This window comes from Urocampus carinirostris, chromosome 15 (assembly GCF_059441175.1).
Source record: "Urocampus carinirostris isolate Australia breed hairy pipefish chromosome 15, RoL_Ucar_1.0, whole genome shotgun sequence".
Lineage (NCBI taxonomy): Eukaryota > Metazoa > Chordata > Actinopteri > Syngnathiformes > Syngnathidae > Urocampus > Urocampus carinirostris.
In genome coordinates, this window is record NC_142363.1 from 30,038,918 (window position 1) to 30,063,406 (window position 24,489).

General features: G+C 42.9%; 1 protein-coding gene across 3 annotated transcripts in view; it reads left to right on the forward strand.

Moving 5' to 3' along the window:
• npas3 (neuronal PAS domain protein 3) overlaps positions 1–24,489 on the forward strand; it is a 250,733-nt gene that overhangs the window by 199,232 nt on the left and 27,012 nt on the right. For all 3 annotated transcript variants that reach the window (XM_088354313.1, XM_088354314.1, XM_088354315.1), the window contains one exon: positions 2,403–2,589. In XM_088354313.1, coding sequence (XP_088210439.1) covers positions 2,403–2,589 — 187 coding nt within the window. The remainder of the gene's footprint in view (positions 1–2,402; positions 2,590–24,489) is intronic.

Sequence of the window (24,489 nt, forward strand, 5' to 3'; positions counted from 1 at the left end):
CTTTAAACTAAAACGTCCGACTTCCTGTTTTGTGCTATCCTAACAAAAATAAACAAACCGGTTTCCACGCCGACGAGGCAGACCGTCACAAATCTTCGAGTCAAGAATCGGTGCGAGGAACGTCCGAGTCGAGCCGAGAACGGGCGCTAGCTCGTTAGCGACCGACGACTAATTATGCGCCGTCAAAGTCGGAATATTATCCCACTTAGCTCATGTTTAATGTCCTCATTAATTTTGCGCGCTGCCAGCCAGCCCACATCCATTTATTTGATTACTTCTTTGCAAAGTCACCAGGAGCTCAAACATTCGTCGCCGGGCACTGCCCGTGTGTACGTACGTGCGCTAGTTGGCGCGCACGTTTTCAAGCTAATGAAAACGCCATCAAAGATTGAGATTAATGGGAAGCTGTAATATTTTTAAAATTAACCTCCTTGTTTTTATTGCCGCCATGTTTTATTTTCAGGGTACATTTGTTTTACTCACCCTTCAAACGCCGATTGAGCCGAGCTAAAATGTGGAACAAATTTGTACACGGAAAAAAAGGTTAGAAAGGACGTGTTTATGTGAGAGTTTTTCGTTTTAAAGAGACAGCGTGTATTATTTTTTACTTTTCGCGGATAAAATAGATATCCTGGAATTCCTTGTGGTTAATGGGGACCAGAACTCCTGTCCTTATTCGGAAAAGTTTGCCATCCCCATTTTTAACATACACTCTGCCGGCCACTGTACGCAACAATAGTCGACAGGCAGGGTTGGGTAGGGTTACTTTAACTGGATTACTTTCAATTACTTTTGGATTACTCCAATACCAAATATGCTAATAAAAGACAAAAGAAACTAAATATGAATAAAATTACTAGATTTTGTGCAGGCTTGGGGAGTAACGGAATACATGGAACGGCAAAAATGATGTTGGCAAGCTGTTTGGATTTCTTTTCATTTGGTTTCTGTCGCATTTTATGTTCGTTTTGCCGGAGATCAAAGAGATCAAAGCCAGGAGAGAAAGCTTACCACGTGTTGTGAGTCATCATTTGATTCATATTTAGTTTCTTTTGTCTTTTATTAGCATATTTGGAATTGGAGTCATCCAAAAGTCATTGAAAGTAATCCAGTTAAAGTAACCCTACCCAACCCTGTCGACAGGGGATAATGGATCGCGGCTGCATGAGTGTTGTTTATTTTAGGCAGAAAGAATGAAAAAGCCACCATGCATGACACAAGTTTGCTCTTTCGGTTCCAGTTCTTTGCAACAGTCTACTGGGGATAATGAATCATGGCCAAGACAGTGCAGTTCATCTTAGGTGGGCCGAGAAAAATGTGCTCAAGCAACCGTTGGTCCCAGCAATAGTCAACCAGGGATAACGGATCAGGGCCACAACCGTCGATTTTATTTTAGGAAAGCCAAAACTGCATGCCTCCCGATAAAAGATCCGTTTCCTGGTCCACGTTTGCAACAATATCAGATCGTATATAATGGATCGTGGCTGGAGAAATCAAGTTCATTTTAGTGGAAAAGTGTGTTGTGCCGGTGCTTGCTAACAGCAATATGCGTTCAGGGATAATGGAACGTGGCTGCATGAGTCCAGTTTACTTTTTGGCGGACAGAACTGCAAAACAGAACTGCCCGGGCCTATTCTCGCCCACAACAATATGCTATCGAGGATAATGGATTGCATCCGCCAGAGTACAGTTCACTTTCTGGTTTACATTATATTTAATGTAGACAATAAACATACTATTTTTGTTAGTGCCAATTTTTCTACCACTTGATGGTGTTTGTTTAATTTTTCTTATTTTTTAGAATGTAACTTGAAATTTTTCATTTAAAATCGTTTGTGCGTGAAGGTTTTTTTACACCGTGACGTTTTGAATGTAAATTATATATACATTTAAAAAACACACAAAATAAAATATATGTTACGTTTATTTTCCTGCCACTTGATGACATGAGTGTTTCATTTTGGTTATTCGTGGAAGTACAGTGAATTATTTTTCAATTTTCTCCCTTAATTTGTGCGTGTTTATCCAATTAGCTCTGCTATATGTAAGCAAAAACCACAACTCCCATGAGGCTCGGTATTTTCAGCGCTACGCCCTCTTTAACTGGCACTAGGGTTTAAAACGCACCAGGCTGCCTGCAAGAAATCGCTTAATAACACGATTACAGCGAGGTAATCCCTTTGTCTACTCGGAGGAATTAACCCGCAAAATACAGCGCACAATACTTTTAATTTGCCGCCAATTTTCTTTTGTTTTGAACTAGAGAAAAATGGTTACAGTGACTCTTAATGTGAAAAATTACGTTCTTAAATCATGACTCCTAACCCAACTCATTCACTTCCATTGACGGCTAAAAACGTCAATTGTGATTCCTAAAGAAGAAATACCGATTTTTTTTTCAGGTGGAGTTAACGGGGAGCAGCGTTTTCGATTACGTACACCCGGCCGACCACGTAGAGATGGCGGAGCAGCTGGGCATGAAGGTGCCGCCCGGTCGGGGTACGTCGTCACTGTGCCCGAGCGCCCCCAACGAGGACGGCGCTTCGTCGGCTTCGTCCACTTCGCCGCACCCTGAGACGCCGGAACCAGGTAACCAAGACCGCAATCGCTAGCTCAGGGTATGTACACCACAAGAAAGCAGCCGTGTCACTCGGGTCAGGGTGACACAACACACTCTTCTGTTCAACAGCAGGGCCCGGCAGCTTTCACTGGTTTACCCCTGCTGCATCATACGGGTGCCCTGCCCATCCCTTAGAATGCACATAAACATCCCACTATCCTTTGACAACACCTCTCCACTCATTCCTGTCACCAACAAGAGCTCTAGATTTAGAACACTTTCCTGCAGAGCACTCATGACACCATCCATCCACTTCAATCGTGGCCTTCCTCTTGGTCTCCTTCCATTGACTTCTGCTCTGTAGATCCTCTTCAACATTCCTCTCCATGTGTCCAAACCAACTGAGTACTCTTTTATCCACACGCTTGCTCAGGTCCACTACTACTCCAGTTCTGTCTCTCACAATTTCATTTCTCAATCTATCCAATCTTGTCACTCCTAACATACTCCTCAAACACTTCATCTCAAAAACATTTCATTTCCTTCTCAAATCTGCGTTCAGGCTCCAAGTCTCTGCACCATACAACACATTCGGCACAGACACTCATACAGTTCCCTCTTAACATCCATACCCATACTCTTGTTGCTCATCACTCTCCTCAGAACACCCAAAACCTTGCTTCCTTGATCCACCAACTGCAGCCACATCCCAACCCAAGTACCTAAAGCTTTCAACTTCTTCCAGCACCTGTCCATGCAACCTTATTTCCAACACCATTCCCACTCCATCACGTGGACACTTCATCACCGTACTCTTCCCAACATTCACACATAACTAACGCCTATCACATACTCTTCCAAACTCCATTACCAACCTTCTCAATGTTTCCTCAGAATCAGCCACAAGCGTGTCATCTGCAAACAACAACTGACTTACCTGCCACCCCGTTACACTGTTATCCATCATCTCTACTCCTCTGCCAAAAACTCTTGCATTCACCTCTCTCACCACACCATCCATGTACCCATTAAACAGCCATGGTGACATCACACACCCTTGTCTCACACCAGTCAAAACAGGAAACCACTCACTTTGGGGCGGGAGACCGGAAGGTCTCGCAAACCCTAGTTCTAGGGTCGCTAAATGTGAGAGGATGTGGAAGTAAAGCGACTGAGTGGAAGAGAGAGGAGATTGGAAGGATGATGACTAAAAGGAAGGTTAATGTGTTAGTCTTGAGTGAAACATTTATTTCTAGACACAAAATATCTACAGAATACTGTGCCAAATTAAATAAAGAAAACTGGGTGATCCTTTTCCAAAAGCCAGTTTCTGTAGCCGGGGATCGTAGCGCCAAGGACCCCTCCCTTGGCCGCTACCCAGCTCTCTGAGCACCCGACCCCTTTGGCCCTACAGGTGGTGAGCCCATGGGAAGAGGGTCCCACGTCGTCCCTTTGGGCTGTTCCGGGCGAGGGAAATTCAGGACGAATGTTTTTGCTCGTCTGATCTGCGTTTTGTCTGGCCACTCACCTAGAACCTGTTTGCCATGGGTGACCCTACCAGGGGCTTAAAGCCCCCGACAACATAGCTCCTAGGATCATTGGGACACACAAACTCCTCCACCACAATAAGGTAGCAGGTCAAGGAGGAGGAGTTTTCTCCACAGGGTGTCTGGGTTCTCCCTTAGAGATAAGGTGAGAAGCTCAGTCATCCGGGAGGGACTCTGTGTGGAACCACTGCTCCTCCGCATTGAGAGGAGCCAGTTGAGGTGGCTCGGGCATCTGATAAGGATGCCTCCTGGACGCCTCCCTCGGGAAGGGGTTCCGGGCATGTCCCACAGGCAGGAGGCCCCGGGGGCGACCCAGGACACCCTGGAGAGACTATGTCTCTCGGCTGGCTTGGAAACACCTCGGGATCCCGTCGGATGAGCTGGAGGAGGTGGCTGGGGATAAAGACGTCTGGGCTTCCCTTTTAAGGCTGCTGCCCCCGCCACCCGACCTCAGATAAGCGGAAGATAATGGATGAATGGATGGATGGGTAAACCTTTCAGTAGTTTCTTTCAAAGGTTGGGTTCAGTCACAGTCAAGGTCAAAGTCCAGGGAATTCCAGAAAGGAGAACTACTACCCCAAGATCACGGGTGGTGAACGGTGGTAGGGCTTCATCCTCCAAGTGGATATCGCCATCAAGGTTGACTCCAAGGCTTCCAAGGGAGAAGACTGGAGCTCCCAAGTCTACCTTGTAGAACCGGGGCTGCTCAGTTTCAGGGGGGGTTCAAAAACTTGACCTGTACGGCTTATATTAAGTTCAAGTATCATCTTATTAGCATAATGCACAACAAAATTCGATTTTGTTTCCAAAGTGGAAAATAAAACGTGTTACAAAAATGATCACGTTGTAATTTTCATTTACAAAATTAAAACATAACGTTTGCCATTTTCACAAAACACACCACCTATAAAGCAGTAAATCAGAATACCAGTCCGTTTTTTACTTTTTACACAGTAAAAATGCTTTTTGAAAACGTAAACAATACTCACACAGTCATCCCTCTACTTACGAATTTAATTCGTTCCAGGAGTAGATTGGTAACCTGAAAAATGTTGTAAGTCGAGACGCTTTTTTAATGTAAATTCGCTAATCCGTTCCAAGAAATTCAAAAGTATGATTTTTTTTTTTTTTTTAATAAATCATAAAAAAACATCAGAACATGACACAAATACATGGTAAAATTACAATACCACACGAAAAACTTAAAACAAGAGACACACAATGTAAAAACAGTGCAGCTCATTTTAAGCGGGCCACGATAGCATGCTCTCGTCACCCAAACCAAAAGAATTATGCGCTCTGGACCTGCTCTCAGGAACCGTCGACCGAGGATAAAGGATCCTGGCCAAAACAGTGCAGTTCATTTTTAACGGGCAAGAATTGCTCGCCTCCTAACAAAAGTGCCTTCTGCTGGTCACCACTTGCAGCCACAAGGGATTGGGGATAACAGATCACAGCTGCGCAAGTTCAGTTCGTTTTGGGCAAGAAGACGGTAACAGAACAAAAAGCAGAAGAGTGCTCTGCTGATCTCCTTCCGCAGTAATATGCGAATGGATCGTGGCCGCACACAAGTGCAGTCCGCTTTCTGGTGGACAGAACGTGAAAAATGCCGGACAAAAATGCACATTTTGCTCACAGCACTATGTAATTGGGGATAATGGATATCACTGAATATTTTTCAACCCACAATACACTGAGGCTGCAAAATACTAAGCACACATTGTGAGGGATCGCAGTATACTGTATGAGTAAGCCTAGTGGGTGTGAGTGTTCCAAGAAAAGGAAATTAAACCATTATTCCTGGATGTTAGCACACTAGCATCAAGCTAAATTACAGTTTTTGGAAGTTTTGTTTACATTAGTGGTGTGGTTCTCAAAAAGTGGGACAAGTGCCTGGGGTGGGCGCGTTTGACTTTTGGGATTTTTTTTTGTAACTTTACTAGAATATAGTGCAATTGCACCTCCTCTACACTAGGGTGCAGTGGCATTCTTATTTGGTGTTTTGTGAAAATTGAGCCTCTACCCAGGGCATTAAGCAGGCAAAGAGAGACTGGGTTAAGAGATAAACAAAAGTCTCCCCACAAAAGCAAGGAGTGATTGCTATGTTATAAATGTTGGCAGCGGACAGCACAAAGCCAAAAACAGAAAATTGCATTAGGCTAAGTTAGCTTTTTCAGAAAAGATGAAAAGAACAAAATAGACAAAATAGATGCATATCTCGTTAGGGGTCTTTTTTTTCCCCTTTTGGATTTCGAGAAATGTTCAAAATGAAAGTACAGTGGGACCTCGGTTCTCGACCATAATCCGTTCCAGAACCCTGTTCAAAAACCGATTTGTTCGATCACCGAAATCATTTTTCCCATTAAAAATAATGTAAATCGTTTTAATCCGTTCCAACACCTTTACCTTGAATGTTTAACGTAATCATAAAGCTAACCCAGGCTAATCGTACGTCCGCGTTATCGTAATCTTCCGTACGAAAGATTACGCTAACATGAACGTGTAAAAATAAAAAAAAATCAGGTCGTTTACAAGTCATTTAGCACCCGGGTCTCCACAACAAGTGGTGAGCGGTTCATTGTAAAGGGGGCTCCGTTCCAACACCCTGAATGTTGGGCTCCGTTCCAACACCCTGAATGTTTACCTTGAATGTGTAACGTAAACATAAAGCTAACCCAGGCTAATCGTACGTTGGCGTTATCGTAATCTTACGTACGAAAGATTACGCCAACATGAACGTGTAAAAATTAAAAAAAAAAGGATAAAGAAAAGATTTATGAATAGGATTTCTTACCTTTGTGGTGGTCAGCAGAAGGCGCAGGCAAGATCAGACACTTCATATTTTGCCATTATTTATTTCTTAAATGCAATAGTTGTACGCACTACTTTTCTTTTTTCACTTGTAGCAACTTTGCTGCTTGCACTGACTTTCTTCGGAGGCATAATAAGGGGCTAAAACACCCGTACGCCGCCCAGCATGGCACCCTAGCGTACGCACTCACGCATTACCGGCGTTCGAACTCCGATTTTTTGACCGAACAGCGAAGCAAGAATTTCTCGAAATTTTGGGTCGGACTCCGATTTGTTGGAACTGAGAGGCGTTCGAAAACCGAGGTTCCACTGTAGTAATAGAGATCCGACTCGGCCGATTAGCATTCAGGGCGCGGCGTCCCCCCCGGAAGACTTTTCACCTGGCAAAGCTTCTCACGCCGCTGACGATAATTTGAGAATTAGAGCGAAATCCATTTGTAAATTAAACAAAGCGACTTGATCTGGGCGGAGGGACGTCACTTCATCAGGACGTTCAAACACGCCGCAGATTGCTTCGCCCGCTACGGCGCTCCACTGAGACACCGCGCTAATTACATCCCACGCGCGTTCATACGCCGCGTCTGACACGAGTTGAGGGGGGGTTTATTAATTGGACTTTTTTTATTTTTGACTTTTTTCACTCGGCGTAAACGTCTCGCCGCTCAAGATGGCTGACACTCGCCGCGAAAAAACACGGATGCTAATCCGCGGCGAGAAAGCGTAGGACGTGCGGTGTCATTTTGTCCTGATCTTTCTCGAACGAGGCGTGACTTGCTGACGATATGCTAATATTAGCAGCAGTCACGTTTGCCATGAAGGAGAATAGAGAGCGAGATGAAATTTTAAGCTAGTCGCAGCAGTGAGGTTCGAGTTGGTGAGGCACAGTAGCCGGGATAGAAGAGCAAAAACATGGTCGGGATCGGAAACAAGTCGAAAGCCGGGAGAGGAGAGTAGAGGTCGTCAAAAACGGTTCGTTATTGGGGACGGGAGAACAGACGTGGTCGAGATCAAAACAGGTTGTAATTAAGGACGGGAGAGCAGACGTGGTCGAGATCAAAACAGATCGTAGCGGTAGACAAACAGGAGCAAAAAACAGGACAGGCGAAAAAGGGCTTGCCGTGTAAAAACACAGATTCGCAGACGGACCGACAAAAGGGGGCTGACAGGACAGAGTTTAAATACTGACAGGGAGCCAATACGTCAACAAGCTGCAGCTTGCCACACGGGCGGGGCCAATTGGGCGCCATGGCAACCGCGACACCAAGCGTGGGAAATTGGGCGCCATGGCAACCATGACAGGTTCCTACCTTTTTTAGCTATTTAACAAGCTATGTAAATAGCATTTTATTATGATTTTCATGCTATCTTGCTAACATTGTATCAAGCTTAAATGTTGGCCTCCTTTTTAGCAAGCTAGCTAGCTTTGTTTTTAGCTTTCTATCTGACATTTTCGAGGGCAAGTTTAGCTAGCTATCCGGCTCCCTTTTAGTCATTTACCTGTTCACCTGTCTAGCTAACTATCTTTTTCGCTATTTAGCAAGCCATCTAGCTTAGTTGCTACTTGAGGAATTGATATCAAACTGTGTGTCCTTGGCGCTAATAATGAACAAATATTAGCTCTAAGTTTAAAAATGGTTTGAGACCCCTGATATACACGATTATTACACATAAGTAGTACTTATTTTATACTATTTTGTTCATGTTTTTATTTGGAGTAATCAGAGCTAAGTAGTTTTTATCCCCCACTATACGGCATTTTCACTTTGCAATCCTCTTTTCAGAACAGATTCATGTCGTATCCCGGGGTCTTTGAAATTTGGTCGCATTTGTGAGTAAATCGGTCTCAAGAGACTTCCATATGATCAGTATTGTACAGTCCTTTAAACCATAGTTGTAGTGTTTTGTGTGATAGCTAAGTATTATGTCGCTAGGCTAAATTTGATGTTAGCGCTAGTCGGAAAGTTTGATGAATTAAAAAAAAAGGAAATAAAAAAAGAACGCCTCTGTTGACCTTTTCATTCGTTAGCGGCGTTGCAGATTGGAAAATCATCTTGAAAGACGCATGATGTAACCTGAGTTTTCAAAGTCCTTCGGGAGGATTCGTGCGAAACGGCTCATGCTACGCTCTTCTCCACCACCAGGGGGCAAGTCGACACATTTTTCGTCGGGATCCCAAGGTCACGTTTGCAGGCGGAATCGGGAGCTAACATGTTTTTGTCGCGCTGACCTGCCAACACTAATTTCAAGCACTCATGCACTTGTAGCAAACCACGAGGCGCTCTAAAGCGGTTATACCTGCCTCAAAACACTTTGAACATGATGGATGCAAATAAGACAATGCTGACAACAAGATGCTCAGAGTAACCACCACATATTTAATGCAGATCAATTTCCTATACATGCTCTCAGAGCCAACAATGAGGCACTCTAAGTTAGTACATTTAATTGATTATATAACGTTGTACACGCCTATCTAAAACCTTTTTTTAACTTTAGTGGTTAGCGCGTGTGCACCACAAGGTCTTGGGAACCTCCTGTGTGGGTTCAAATCCAGCTACTGGACTTCCTGCGCGGAGTTTTCATGTTCTCCCCGTGCTTGCGTGGGTTTCTCCCGGGCACTCCGGTTTCCTCCTACATTCCAAAGACATGCATTTCAGGTGGATTGGCCGGTCCAAATTGTCCCTAGGTGTGAATGAGCGTGCAAGTTGTCTGTCCCTGTGTGCCCTGCGATTGGCTGGCAACCAGTTCAGGGTGTCCCCTGCCCACTGCCCGATGATTGCTGGGATGGGCTCCAGCACCCCCGCGACCCTACTGAGGATAAGCGGGGCAGCTAATGAGATGAGATGAGATAAATTGCATCCTTAAGATCCCTCTGTAGCACACTCACCTCAGACAACGGGGCATTCGAAATGTAATGGATTAATAAACTTTGTGGCACACATCTTTCCCCCAAAAATTTTAAGCGTGAGTCAAAGTCGAGACTTTCAGGTACTCCGTAGCGCACTCATGCACTCGCAGCAAACCACGAGGCGCTCTAAGAAATCACGCCTGCCTGAAACCACTTTCAACATGCTCGTTGCAAACTCAGACAATGCTGACGAGTCGCTCCAAAGTATCCACAGCAGGTTGAATGCTAATCTTTGCCTATGCATGCACTCAGAGCAGACAACGAGGCACTCTAAGACATTACATTTAATTGATTATATACGTCGTTGTACATGACCACATAAAAAAATTCAACCCGAGTAAAAATGTTGTCCTTCAGATTCTCTGTAGTGCACTCACTCTCCAGACAATGAGGCACTCTACGTTAGCGCATTTAATTGATTATATAACGTACACGTCTACATTTTTTAACCCAAGCAAAAAAAGTCCTCCTTCAGGTTCCCTGTACCAAACTTACACTCCCTGCAGACAACGAGGCACTCTAAGTTGGTCAATTTAATTTATGTATAAACTTTGTTGCACTCACCTGTGTGAAAACTTGAAAACTTTCACCCTTCAGCTTCTCCAGGTTCTGTGTAGTGCACTCACACGCCAGACAATGAGGCACTCTAAGTGAGTAAATTGAATCAATTATTAAACTATGTTGCACTCGTCTGTGTGAAAGGATGTTTTTAACAAGAGTCAAAATTGCTCCAATCAGATTCTTTGTACTGCACTCACACTCATTCCAGACAATGAGGCGCTCTAAATAGATAAATGTAATTGAGTATTAAACTTTGTGCACACTCACATTCAAGACAACGAAGCACTCTAAAATAAATACATTTAATCGATTAATAAACTTGCACATACATATACAAAAGCCATTTTTTTAGCTTTCTCTCTTAGGTTATCCGTAGCTCACTTATGCATTTGCTGCACTTGCAGTAAACCACGAGGCGTTCTAAAGCAGTCACGCCATCCCAAAACCACATTCAATGTGCTGGCTGCAAAATCAGGCAATGCTGACAACGAGGCACTCAAAAGCATCCACGTCGTATATTATGCCAACTAATTTTCCATGCATGCACACACAGCTGACAATGAGGCACTCTAATTTAGTAAATTGAATCGATTATTCAACTGTCGTATACATTGCATCCTCCTTAAACTTACCTAAAACTGTTGCTAACATTATTTTAAGCACACATGCACTCGAGGCAAACCAACATGTTTTCCAGGTTCTGTGTAGTGCACTCACACTCCAGACAACGAGGCACTCTAATTTAGTAAATTGAATCGATTATTCAACTGTTGTATACATTGCACCTTCCTTAAACCCAGCTAAAACTGTTGCTAACATTATTTTAAGCACACATGCACTCGAGGCAAACCAACATGTTTTCCAGGTTCTGTGTAGTGCACTCACACTCCGGACAATGAGGCACTCTAAGTTAGTAAATTGAATCGATTATTTAACTTTGTTGTATACATTGCATCCTCCTTAAACTTAGCTAAAACTGTTGCTAACATTTTTTTAAGCACACATGCACTCGCGGCAAACCAACATGTTTTCCAGGTTCTGTGTAGTACACTCACACTTCTGACAATGAGGCACTCTAAGTTAGTAAATTGAATCGATTATTTAACTTTGTATACATTGCACCTTCCTTAAACCCAGCTAAAACTGTTGCTAACATTATTTTAAGCACACATGCACTCGGGGCAAACCAATATGTTTTTCAGGTTCTGTGTAGTACACTCACACTCCAGACAACGAGGCACTCTAATTTAGTAAATTGAATCGATTATTCAACTGTTGTATACATTGCACCTTCCTTAAACCCAGCTAAAACTGTTGCTAACATTTTTTTAAGCACACATGCACTCGGGGCAAACCAATATGTTTTTCAGGTTCTGTGTAGTGCACTCACACTCCAGACAACGAGGCACTCTAATTTAGTAAATTGAATCGATTATTAAACTATCTTGCACCCGTCTGTGTGAAAGGATGTTTTTAACAAGAGTCAAAATTGCTCCAATCAGGTTCTCCGTACTGCACTCACACTCACTCCGGACGACGAGGCACTCTAAATAGATAAATGGAATGGAGTATTAAATTTGTGCACACTTATACGGAATTTTTTTTTTAGCATGTGTTAAAATCGCGCCATTCAGGTTCTCTGTAGCGCACTCATGCACTCGCAGCAAACCACGAGGCGCTCTAAAGCATGCCTGAAAACACTTTCAATGTGCTGGCTGCAAAATAAGACCATGCTGACAACGAAGCGCTCTTTTCACATGCATTCTCCAGACAATGAGGCACTCTAAAGTAAAATCTAAGATGTAAGTAAATCTTCTTACTTAAGGAAAAATGGTCACGTATGTAAAACAGGTTTGACTCATGCCATTCTCTCACTGTGGACGACGAGGCACTCTAAATTTTATGTACGAAAATCTAAATTATCGCCATGATTTTGGAGGCAAAGTCTGCAGAAGTGGACTTTTCGCTTCACAGTTTTTCTTCCTGAAAAAAAGTGATTAGCCACCGTTAAGCTAATTGTCTTATTTCAACATGGCCGCCTCGATTGTTGACGCTAATGACACGATTAGCCCGCCGCGCTAATGCGGCGCGTTTATCATCATCATTGCGTACTGCCTTGGTCGTTTATGCAAAATGAGGAACTGTCTGTTGAGACCGCAAGGCTGACTAAACGATCCCAGAGCAGGGACGCGATTAACATCATGGATGGGAGGGGACGAATGATGGATGGGGCGGGGCTTAGCCGTCGAGGGAACTTTTTGGTGCATTTTTTCGTGTTCTCACTGTTTTTTTCCATTTTCCTGTCTACTTCCTGTCTTTATTACTTTTCATTTCAATTTTGTTTTCTTTATGGCTTTTATTTTGTCTCTTTCCAATTCCTTTTGTTAGGATTAAATATCAAAATTTACCAAATTGTTCGAATGAGTTAACAATTTATGCGACCTCGTTTCTTGAGGGAAAAGATGAGCAGGAAGCCGAAATTTCCACACGGTGGCAGATTTCATTTCATAAACAATTTAAGAGCACTCCATCGAAAACGGACGAATGAGTGACGTTGGAGTCTCTGGGAAGCCTTTTTCTCAAGTCCTATTGGCCATCTTCTCCCCGCATAATGGGGTACCGACTCCTCCCATGGGCGTGCCAAGGAAGCCCCCCCTGGGCGTCGCGATGTCTGGAATACTCAAAACACCGAGCGTTTCTACCCCATCAGGGCCTTTCTGCGTCTGGATGTTCTGATTATATGATCAGCCTTATGTCCCGTTCCTGCTGTTCCTGTAAACAACATTTTCCACCAGGGTTCCCTGACCTCGCACCACAGCCCAGCCAGTGAATGTCTTTTGCATTAAATGTAATTTGTATTCGGTCGTATAATATTCTTTATAGTCAAATGTATTAAATCCTTCACTTTTTTAGTACTGTTTTTACTAATCCACGCTTTAGGTTTGATTCTATTTCCTGTTTGCGCTTCTTTTGTTGCTTTTCAATTTCCTATTCTTTTAAAGCTAGCTAGCTTGCTAAAAAGGAGGCCAACATTTAGCTTGATACAATGTTAGCAAGATAGCATGGAAATGATAATAAAATGCTATCTATATAGCTTGTTAAATAGCTAAAAAGGTAGGAACCTGTCATGGTTGCCATGGCGCCCAATTGGCCCCGCCCGTGTGGCGCCAGCTGCAGCTTGTTGAAAGCTGCTCCATTTCCTGTCCTTATTACATCTGCACCTTTTCTATTTCCTGTTTTTCCCAGCTTTTATTTTTCTCCACATCTTGTTTGTTTCCACTTGTTTGTTCCCTGTCTTTATTATTTCTACACTTTTCAATGTTTCTGTTCTTTCCAGAATTTATTTTTCTCAACTTCCTGTTTATTTTCACTTTCTATCAATTTCTGTTTTTTATTACTTTTACTCATTTCAATTTCCTGGTTTTATATTTCTAAGCTTCCTGTCAAATTCTTATCTTTATTATTTTTTTTTTCTTGACAAAAAAGATGAACAGGAAAGCCGACATTTGCACACGGGGGCAGATTTAATTTAATTAACAATTTAATTAAGTGTATTCCATCGGAAAGGGCCAAATTAGTGTCGTTCGAGTCTCTGGGAAACCCTCTTCTGAAGTCCTCTTGCTTTTTTTCACTTCGGCCCCACGTCTCCCCGCAAGATGGTGTGCCGGCTCCTCCCATGGGCGTGCCAAGGAGTTCCAACGTGGGGGTTCTCAAAAAAAACACCAAACGTTTCTACATCATCAGGGCCTTGTTCTCAAAACAACGCCTGCCGTCCTCCGTCAGAGTCCTGTTATCAAAATTCCCTCGGCAAAATATTCTGATTTTGGAACAGCGTGACCTGTCATTGAAATAAAGCCCAGTCAGTGAATATCTTGCATCAAACTCGATAAATGTAACTTGTATACAATCGTATAAAATCCTTTATAGTCAACTGTATCAAATCCTTCACCACTTTCACTCAATTTCCTCCCGTTTCTACTTTAATTCTTTTCCATCTTCTGTTATTTCCAGCTTTTATTTTCTCCACTTCCTGTCACTTGCAATTTCCTTTCAATATCCTGTCTAATACTCTCACTCTTTTCAATTTCCTGTTCTTTCCTTCTTTTTTTTTGTCTCCACTTCCTGTCTTTGTCACTTCCTGTTTTGTTTACACTTCCTCTTAGGGTTACATGCTGTTACCCCTTCCTTCACTTCCTGTTTGTTCATTTTAACAGTCTTTCTAGTCTTTCGAGTCAAAAGAATCCTAAATCGATCAATATAGCGATTCGGGGGCTAATCTTAAACTTGAGGCCGGCGCGCTCGACTTTTTCCTCTTTTTCCTGGACTCCGCTTCCTGATTGTCTCCCTGAAGAGGAAGAAGAGCTGAAGAGAGCTTAGAGGAGCTTTAACTTGGCGGGATGAAGAGCGGCGAGAGGAAGTGGAAGGATCAAGGCGGCTTGACGCTTTTACGTTTGAAGGGGAAGACGAGGACGAGCTCTCGGGATGGTGGGAGCTCCTGGAATCGAACATGGCCCCCTCCTTCACGTGCCCACCACCAGGGTTGGGTAGTTACTTTAACTGGATTACTTTCAATTACTTTTGGATTACTCCAATATCAAATATGCAAATAAAAGACAAAAGAAACTAAATATGAATAAAATGACTCAATTTTGTGCAGGCTTGGGGAGTAACGGAACACATGGAACGGCAAAAATGATGTTGGATTTCTTTTCATTTTGTTTCTGTCGCATTTTAAGTTAGTTTTGCCAGAGATCAAAGGAATCAAAGCCAGGAGAGAAAGCTTACCACGTGTTGTGAGTCATCATTTGATTCATATTTAGTTTCTTTTGTCTTTTATTAGCATATTTGGTATTGGAGTAATCCAAAAGTCATTGAAAGTAATCCAGTTAAAGTAACCCTACCCAACGCTGATTACAAAACATTATCATAAACAAAAATCATCATTCAAGTAATCACATTACATTCTATATACACGGAAATTTGGCGCCTGAGCTGAGTTCAAAGTCCTGCGCTTCTCTTTTGTTTCCTTTTAGCAACAAACAATTAGCATGTTAACCACAAGAGGGCACTCCAAGACCACTCTATATGTTTCTCAAAGGCAGAACAGTTACCTTAAGCAGTATTATTTAATTGTAACAGAATACATGGAACGGCAAAAATGATGTTGGCAAGCTGTTTGGATTTATTTTCATTTTGTTTCGGTCGCATTTGATGTTAATTTTGCCGGAGATGAAAGAGATCAAAGCCAGGAGAGAAAGCTTACCACGTGTTGTGAGTCATCATTTTATTCATATTTACCGTTAAATCCGGATTATAGAGCGCACCTGATTATAAGCCGCACCCACCACTTTTTAAGTAATTTGCCACTTTTGTACTTACACAAGCCGCACCTCTGTACAAGCCGCATGCGCACGCATTAAAACTTGTGACATAACCACAAGTTTAACCCAGACCAGGCTGTAAATTCCACGGGGGGAGGATTTTGTAAGGTTTATTGTTCTAATTCTTTATCAATTATCCATTATCTGTTATCGGTCAAATCATAATACGCTACAAAGCCAAGGGGCCGAGACACTTGCTCTCAGCCAAGAGGCTGAGTCAAGGTCCTAGCCACAGAGCCAAGCAGCGATCGTTGCGAATGCACCGTTCCCGGAGGTACTGCCGATGCGTGGAGTGGACAGAGCAAGCTCTTATTCCACAATTGTAACTCCATAGATAGTATACCAATTCAGAACCACAGTTGACATAACTAAATAAATAGGCATCATCATCATCAATCGGCATCATGATTGGAAAATGATACCCCTAATTAACGTATGATGCAGACTTGTAAAGTCCGGGTCCCGTTGAAAGTAATCCAAGGAAACAAAATGTATATTTCCAAAAGTTAAGGGTGGGAAAAATATATATCCACTATTGTCCGCTGCGACAACAGACAGATCTACCGGTAACTCAGCTTTACCCCCCTTCCCATCAGCCCGCGTTTGCTTCGCCCCTTCTTTTTGATTCGCTCGTGGAACACATAACAGAATACATCTCTAAAATAAATACATTACAAAAATATACAGTTGCAAATACATATTATACATGGTTACACATATTTACGAAGAAAGACGGTACACCGAGAGAGTTTTCAAAGCTTTAATAATAATAATTATATAACTTTCATCCCAAACCGTTCCTTTTAAAGGTAGTTAGAATCACGCTCTCAATGTATCAAACGTGTCTGTTAAAAAATAAGCATCCCGTAATTGCGAAATTCACTGTTGATCGTCCTCAACTTCCTCCTCATAACTATCGCCATCAAGGGCGCCTTCCTCATTATCGGAACGTACCTTAACTTTACAGACAATGTATGTATAAACTTAGTCATTTTATTCCTATTTAGTTTCTTTTGTCTTTTATTAGCATATTTGGTATTGAAGTAATCCAAAAGTAATTGAAAGTAATCCAGTTAAAGTAACCCTACCCAACCCTGCCCACCACTACACCCCCCCGGACCAAAGCGCAGTCACGGTGTTGACATTGTTCTACGCTCCCGTCTCCCTCAGCGATCTGTACATGTTTACTTAAATCTCCTTCTCCATATATATTTAAATGCGTGTCGGTGAGCGCCCGCCTTTGTCACGATCGCTCCTCACCTCGTTGATCTCCCTCGGCTGCCGTGTTGCATTGTGGGTAACAGACAAGAGCAACAGACGGGGAACATGACACTCTCTCATATATCGAAGTTTTGTGTCGGATTGAAAAGACAAAAGCAGATAAAAGTTACTAGGAAGTCATGTTTATTTGTGACGCCCTTAATCACAAAGAGTCTCAAAGGGCTGCACAGATCAAAGACTATTGCAAACTACAGACGATTATGGCACCATCCCCTGATCTAAAACCTACATGAGGGCAAATAATCCACATATTATCAACATAAAATATAGTTTATTCATATGCTATAGAATAGAAGTGTGTTTTAAGCTCAGATTTAAACATTTCCACTGAGGTTGCACTGTGTTAAATATGGTGAAATGACATCTGAGCCCTTTAGTGGTGTTCCACAGGGTTCAGTACTTGGCCCCCTTCCTTTCGGCATTTACATGTTCCATTAGATCACAGGAGTCAAACAGGCGGCCAGCGGGCCAGATCAGGCCAGCTAAGGGATTGAATCCGGCCCTCGAGACAACACTCAGAGAAGCGGGAGAGAAAAACAAGCTGCAGGTTGAAATATGTCAACTTGATGTTGCCAAAGCCAGCTGCTTCTCACAAAGACACTGTACTTGTATTTATTTCTCTCTCTCTTTCTTTTCCCCTTTCCTCCCACTGTCTCTGTCTCTTTCACTCTCTGAGTCTCTCTTTTTCTCCCTCTCTCCCTCTCTTTCTCTCTCTCTCTTTCTTTCCCACCCCTTTTCTCCCACTGTCTCTGTCTCTGTCTCTTTCACTCTCAGTGTCTCTCTTTTTCTCTTCCTTTGTTGCTCTTTGTCTCTTTCTCTGTCTTTTTAACTTCTTTTGCTCTAACTTCCTTTTTTCCTTTTCTCTTTTTTCTCTTTCTATCTTCCTACCCTTTGCGCTTTCTTTTCTCTTTTCTCTCCTTCTGTCTTTCTATTTCTCTTTGGATTCCATTCTTCCTCTCCCTTTCTTTTCCCCCTCTCTCACGACTTTTTATCTTTTGTTTCTCACACTCTCTTCCTCTCTCTCTTACTTTGTCCCGCCCTCTCTCTTCTTTTCCCTCTCTCTTTCTCTTATTTTTCTCTCTTTTTCTTTCTCTTTAATGTACTAGTCCGGCCCCCAACAGAATGTTCTTTTTATCGTGTGGCCCCCGACTTAGAATAAGTTTGACACCCCTGCATTAGATGATATTATTCGGAAGTATAATATCGGTTTTCTCAACTAAATCTTCCGATGGAGGCATCTGCCACAGTTAGAGCATCATCTGCATTGGTACCAAAAACATTTATGTGTCTCATTTCCTTTGTTTTCTTGTTCTGGTCTAAGAGAGTGTAATGTCTTTCTGGGAAAGACGCTGAGTCAGCGAAACCAGGAATGCCGAGTCTGCTTTTTTTGACAGTTTTTACATCTGGGGTAACCTACCTGACTCCCTGTGAAAGATGGTGTTGAAATTCAATGTCTTTCTGTCCTACAAAAATTGATTTTTTTCCTGTGAAAAAAATGCTGAGTCAGCTTAACCAAAAGTGCTGAGCGGAGTTTTTGGAGGGCATTTTTTTCTCATAGATGTCAACCCTTCTAACTTTCTGCAAGACATTGTCTTGACATTGAATGTTGCCCTGTCCTGGGAGAGGGGAATGTCTTTCTGGAAAACCTCTGAATCAGCAACACCAAAAGTGCTGAGTCGGCTGTATTTGTTTTTTCATCAACCACGAGAATGACCTACCAGATTGCTTGTAAAAGTTTGTGTTCCTGGCCAAACTTTTTCTAGTCTACAGTAGAATATCCTTCCGGGAAAGCTGCTGAGTCAGCAATTCAAAAAATGTCAGTCTTGTTGGCAGTTTTCACATCTGGGGTAACATACCGGAATCCCAATGGATTTTTTTTCTGGGAAAAATGCTGAGTCAGCTTAACCAAAAGAGCGGAGTGGAGTTTTCGGAGGGCATTTTTTCTCATAGATGTCAACCCTTCTAACTTTCTTACTTCCGAGTCAGCAAAACCAAAAGTGCTGAGTCAGATTTTTGTTTTTTTAATCTAGAATGACCTACCGGATTGCTTGTGAAAGATTGTGATCCTGGCCAAACTTGTTCTGGTCTGTGAGAGTAGAATATCTTTCTAGGAAATCTGTTGAGTCAGCAAAACAAAAAAATGCAGTTTTCACATCTGGGGTAACCTATCTCACTGCCTTTATACAATCGTGTTTAAGTTCAATGTTGTTGGGGCCTGGGGGTGTGGAATGTCTTTCTGTAAAATTGTTGGTTCACTCTTTGCAAATTTTAAATTTGATTGTCTTTATTGTCATTGATATCAACATATGGTTCATTTTGTTGACATAGCCATCAACAGGAGCAGGTGGTACGTGTGTGTATTGGGTGGGCGTGACTGTCTGTTTATAGGACTGTGATAGGCTGCTGTATGCTGTCAGTCAAACAGCAGGCACAAGTCAATGTGTACACAGCTTTGTTAGCATGATCATATTACACTGACGCTATCATATTAATGAGTTAGCATGTTCTCTTGACACTTGATTTTTCTACAAAATCTTTGACCGAAGTTAGCCTACAGATGCGATCCACATAGCTAGCTACATTAGCTTTACATAAAAACCTTTAGCACTGAGATAAAACTGCAAAGCTGTCACGAGGTGGACCGGACCAGAACGGAGGCAGGAGGCAGGAAGGGAGAACTCAATCGCGTTGACGATCAAAACTTTTATTTACCAAAATAAAAGTCGTCCAAAACTCAGGGACAAGACGGAACAAACAGGCTTTAACAAAAAAACGTGCAAACACAGGTTTCTTCAGACTCAAACAAAACAGGACAGAGCAAAACAGAACGTGAAATGCAGACAGAAAATGCAATGAGCCAGCCCCCGCAAAACCCAAAACCCTCCTTAAGAAGCAAACGCGCAAATTAGGCGATCTGCTTCAGCTGTTTCCCAGGGGGCGGGGCCAGCCGGTTGCCACGGCGACCATGCTGGACACGACAAAAGCTGGCGGCTAGCATGTTCCTATTACACTGATGCCAAAATACGAATAAGTTAGCATGTTTTTTCGTCACCTTTTTTTAACGCAAGTTCTGTCACTTAAGTTAGCCTACTAATGCGATCAACGGAGCTAGCTACATTAGCTTTACTTAAAAGCCTTCATTATGGATGAAAGAAACCTCAGAGCTGGCGGCTATCTCTGTTAGCATACTTATATTAATCTGACAATAACTTAGCAATGAGTTAGAATGATCTCTCATCACTTGACTTATTATTTATGCCAACTTTTTGACCTAGGTTAGCCTTCAGATGCGATCCACATAGCTAACTACATTAGCTTTACATAAAAGCCTTCAGCACTGAGATAAAACTACAAAGCTGGCGGATAGCATGTTTGCATTACACTGATGCTAAAATACTAATAGGTTAGCATGTTTTCTGTTCACTTAACTTTTAATGCAGGATCTTTCACTTAAGTTAGCCTACTAATGTGATCAATGGAGCTAGCTACATTAGCTTTACATAAAAGCCTTCAGCACTGAGATAAAACTTCAAAGCTGGCGGCTAGCATGTTCGTATTACACCAATGCTAAAATACTAGCATGTTTTCTCTTCACTTTTGTTGCAAGATCTTTCACTTAAGTTAGCCTACTAATGCGATCAACGGAGCTAGCTACATTAGCTTTACTTAAAAGCCTTCATTATGGATGAAAGAAACCGCAGAACTGGCAGCTAGCTCTGTTAGCATACTTTTATAATTCTGACAATAACTTAGCAATGAGTTAGAATAATCTCTCATCACTTGACTTATTATTTATGCCAACTCTTTGACCTAGGTTAGCCTTCAGATGCGATCCACATAGCTAGCTACATTAGCATATTAATTATTCACTAAAAGAGGAGTTTGTCTTTGAAGGACTGTCGGATTTTTGTGACAAAGGTAGCGTCAACCTTGACGCTCGGTCACGTTAGCTTGTTATCAGCGTGACACAAAGAGCGCCTTCGTGTTTTAGCGCCACAAAAGACGCCGGCGGCCCGCTGAGACCTAGCGCCGCCACGTAGCCGCGGCGTTTCGGTTTTGTCCCGCGGGTTGTTTTTGTTAATGAACGCTTCGTCCTTCAAAGGCCACCGGAGTTTCGAAGCGATCATTTTACGAATATGAATGCGATCATGTCCGATTCCCGAGTCGCGCGGCGCCACCTGCTGCCTCCCGGGCTAATCTCCGTCCCTCAAGACGCGTCGCCCGCGGAATGAGAAATAGAAAACCCGCGGCACTTCTTCATCTTCTTCTTTATCGCTTGTTTTGTCTTTTTCATCGTCTTCTCGCAATTGTCTTGGTCCGTGTCCTTTTTTTTTCTTGAGTTGACGGCGGAGGAATAGAAATGAACGGAAAGTTTTTGCCACAACTTTTCTGGGCTTGGTTTTGGAGATCAGGTTTGGGATTGGATTTCAATTGGGGTTAGGGTAAGAGATAGGAATTATCTATCTATCTACCTTGGTCATATCCCTCAAGAGGGGTGACCGACAGCAAGACAAACACATACAATAATAAAAATAGCAAAAAACACATACAAACATTTTTGGACCATGGCCAACCCAAATGCCCAAACACCCAAACAAGTTAGGCACCTCGGCACCTAAGTTGGTCATGCTTTCGTCCCCCCAGATGAAACGGGACACACTCTTCTGTTCAAAAGCAGGGCCCGACACCTTTCACTGGTTTACCCCTGCCGCATCATACAGGTGCCCTGCCCATCCCTTAGAACGCATCTAAACATCCCAGTATCCTTTTACAACACCTCTCCACTCATTCCTATCACCAACAAGAGCCCTAGCTTCCTTTATATTTAGACCTCTTTCCTGCAGTGCACTCATAACACCATCCATCCACGTCAATCGCGGCCTTCCTCTTGGTCTCCTTCCATTGACTTCTGCTCTCTAGATCCTCTTCAACATTCCTCTCCATGTGTCCAAAACAACCGAGTACTCTCTTATCCATACGCTTGCTCAGTTCCACTACTACTCCAGTTCTGTCTCTCAACAATTTCATTTCTCAATCTATCCAATCTTGTCACTCCTAACATACTCCTCAAACACTTCATCTCAAAAACATTTCATTTCCTTCTCAAATCTGCGTTCAGGCTACAGTCCCCCTCTTAACATCCATACTCATACTCTTGTTGCTCATCACTCTTCTCAGAGCACCCAAAACCTTGCTTCCTTGAATCACTCTGTGCAATACCTTGCACTCCATCACACCAACTGCAGCCACATCCCAACCCAAGTACCTGAAGCTTTCAACTTCTTCCAGCACCTGTCCATGCAACCTTATTTCCAACGCCATGCCCACTCTATCACGTGAACACTTCATCACCTTACTCTTCCCAAGATTCACACATAACTTACGCCTATCACATACTCTTCCAAACTCCATTACCAACCTTCTCAATTTTTCTGAGGAAGGTTTTCCTCCTTCTGAGGAAACATTAAGAAGTTAGGAATTATAGTCATGTTTATTTGTGACGCCCTTAATCACAAGGAGTCTCAAAGGGCTGCACAGACCACAGACTATTATGACACCATCCCCTGATCCAAAACCTACACGAGGGCAAGGAAAAACTCCAAAACCTCAACATGAGGAAAATGAAGAAACCTTCAGAAGGGGTCCAGAATGACCGTGCTGCAATGGATGTTGCAAGGGAATCAACAAACAATACACACACATCGTCAAAATGAAATATAGGTCATTCATCTATCTATCTACCCTGGTCCTATCCCTCGAGAGGGGTGACCGACAGCAAGAAAAACACAGACAAAAATAAAGAAAAAACAAAAAAGTATTTCTACTTCCTAAGAGACAGCAAGGCAAAGGTCTCCCAAACCCTAGTTATAGAGTCACTAAATGTGAGAGGATGTGGAAGTAAAGCGACTGAGTGGAAGAAAGAGGCAATTGGAAGGATGATGACTAAAAGGTCATTCATAAGCTATGGAATTCACACTAGGTTCCTTGCTCTCCGAAATGATTATTTTCTAACTCAAAAGGATAGTTAAGGGGCCGGTCACACAGACATTTGCGGCTGAATCACGGCCAGAAATTTCTGCCTTTGAGGCGGACGCTATTGGACGCATTGAGATCGCTATTCAGACGAGATACAGCGGTGCTTAACACGAGGTCGGAAATTCGCGCGCGGGTGGCAGCGCGAAACTGTTTGGCGCTGCTCAATTCTTCAGAGCGCGGGTACACAGTCTTTCACGAGCGTATTGAGGCTGAACCACGGCCAGAAATTTCTGACCGTGAAGCAGATGTTGTTGGGCGCTGTTGGACGTTTTGAGACCGCCATATAGACGAGATAGAGCAGTGCTTTACTCGCGGTCGGAAATTTTCACGTGGTTGGCCGCGTTCAAAACTTTTGAGCTGCTCAAAAGTTTGAGCACGTGTAAAACCGCGTGCCGCACACGTGGTCAACACGAGGAAATGACGCGGAAATGACGCGGAACGACGTGCTCTGGCCGCGGCCAGGGCGTGCTTACACACGGGTAGGACGGGAAATTTCAGCGGGTAATCGTGGGTGGAGCATGGTAATAGCATGTTCTGCGCCTGTATCGCGGTGTTATTACGTGAAATTAGCGTGTTACGCGTGTGACGGTCAAGCGCGAATGCCGAGCACACGTCATTTGTGCTCGTGACGTCAAGGGGGTGAACATGGATCCCCGTCAGCGTAGTTTCTCTTCATTTCGAATAAATCTTTTGGTGCATTCGCAATGGTCACAGCAAGGCTTTAATGCCAGGACCTTAGCTTGGCCTTTTGGCTGAGAGTAAGAGTCCCGGCTCCTAAGCTTTGTAGCGTATTATGAACTGATCGATATTGGATAATGAATAAAGAAGATAGACCAATAACCCTTAACCCCCCCCCTACCCCCGGCAGCGTAGTGAACTCGTCTTAATCCATTTTTATTTCTTGACGTTTCTTTTCAAGATAATAAAATAAAAATGATTCCATAGCTTGAAATCTTGATCTTCACGAGACTGTGTCTTGTGCGGTTATGATTACTACAGCCCGGTGCCGAGATTTGCATCTCCTCGCTACAACTACTTTTACCTCGTTTTATCTCACTTTTAGGGAATGTAATGGCGAATATATAACTAAAACCACTTCGTCTTGCATTTGTTGGAAATGTATTACAACTTAAACCATTCCGTCTTTGTTTTTGTTGTGAACGTAATCGAACGGTAAATCCTCCCCCCCTCGCGTGAACGCGCATTCTGCTGCGCTTCCAACGAAAGCGATCGTATTCTATATAAAACGCTTATTAAAACAATAAAGCGAGCTAATTATAACAATTGGGAGATCCTAGTCTATATAACGCGTTTATTTAAACAATAAAGTGCGATCGTATTCTACAAAATGCGTTTGTTAACGTGGATGAAAAAGTCACGCGAGGGGGTGGGGCGGTGTGGGTG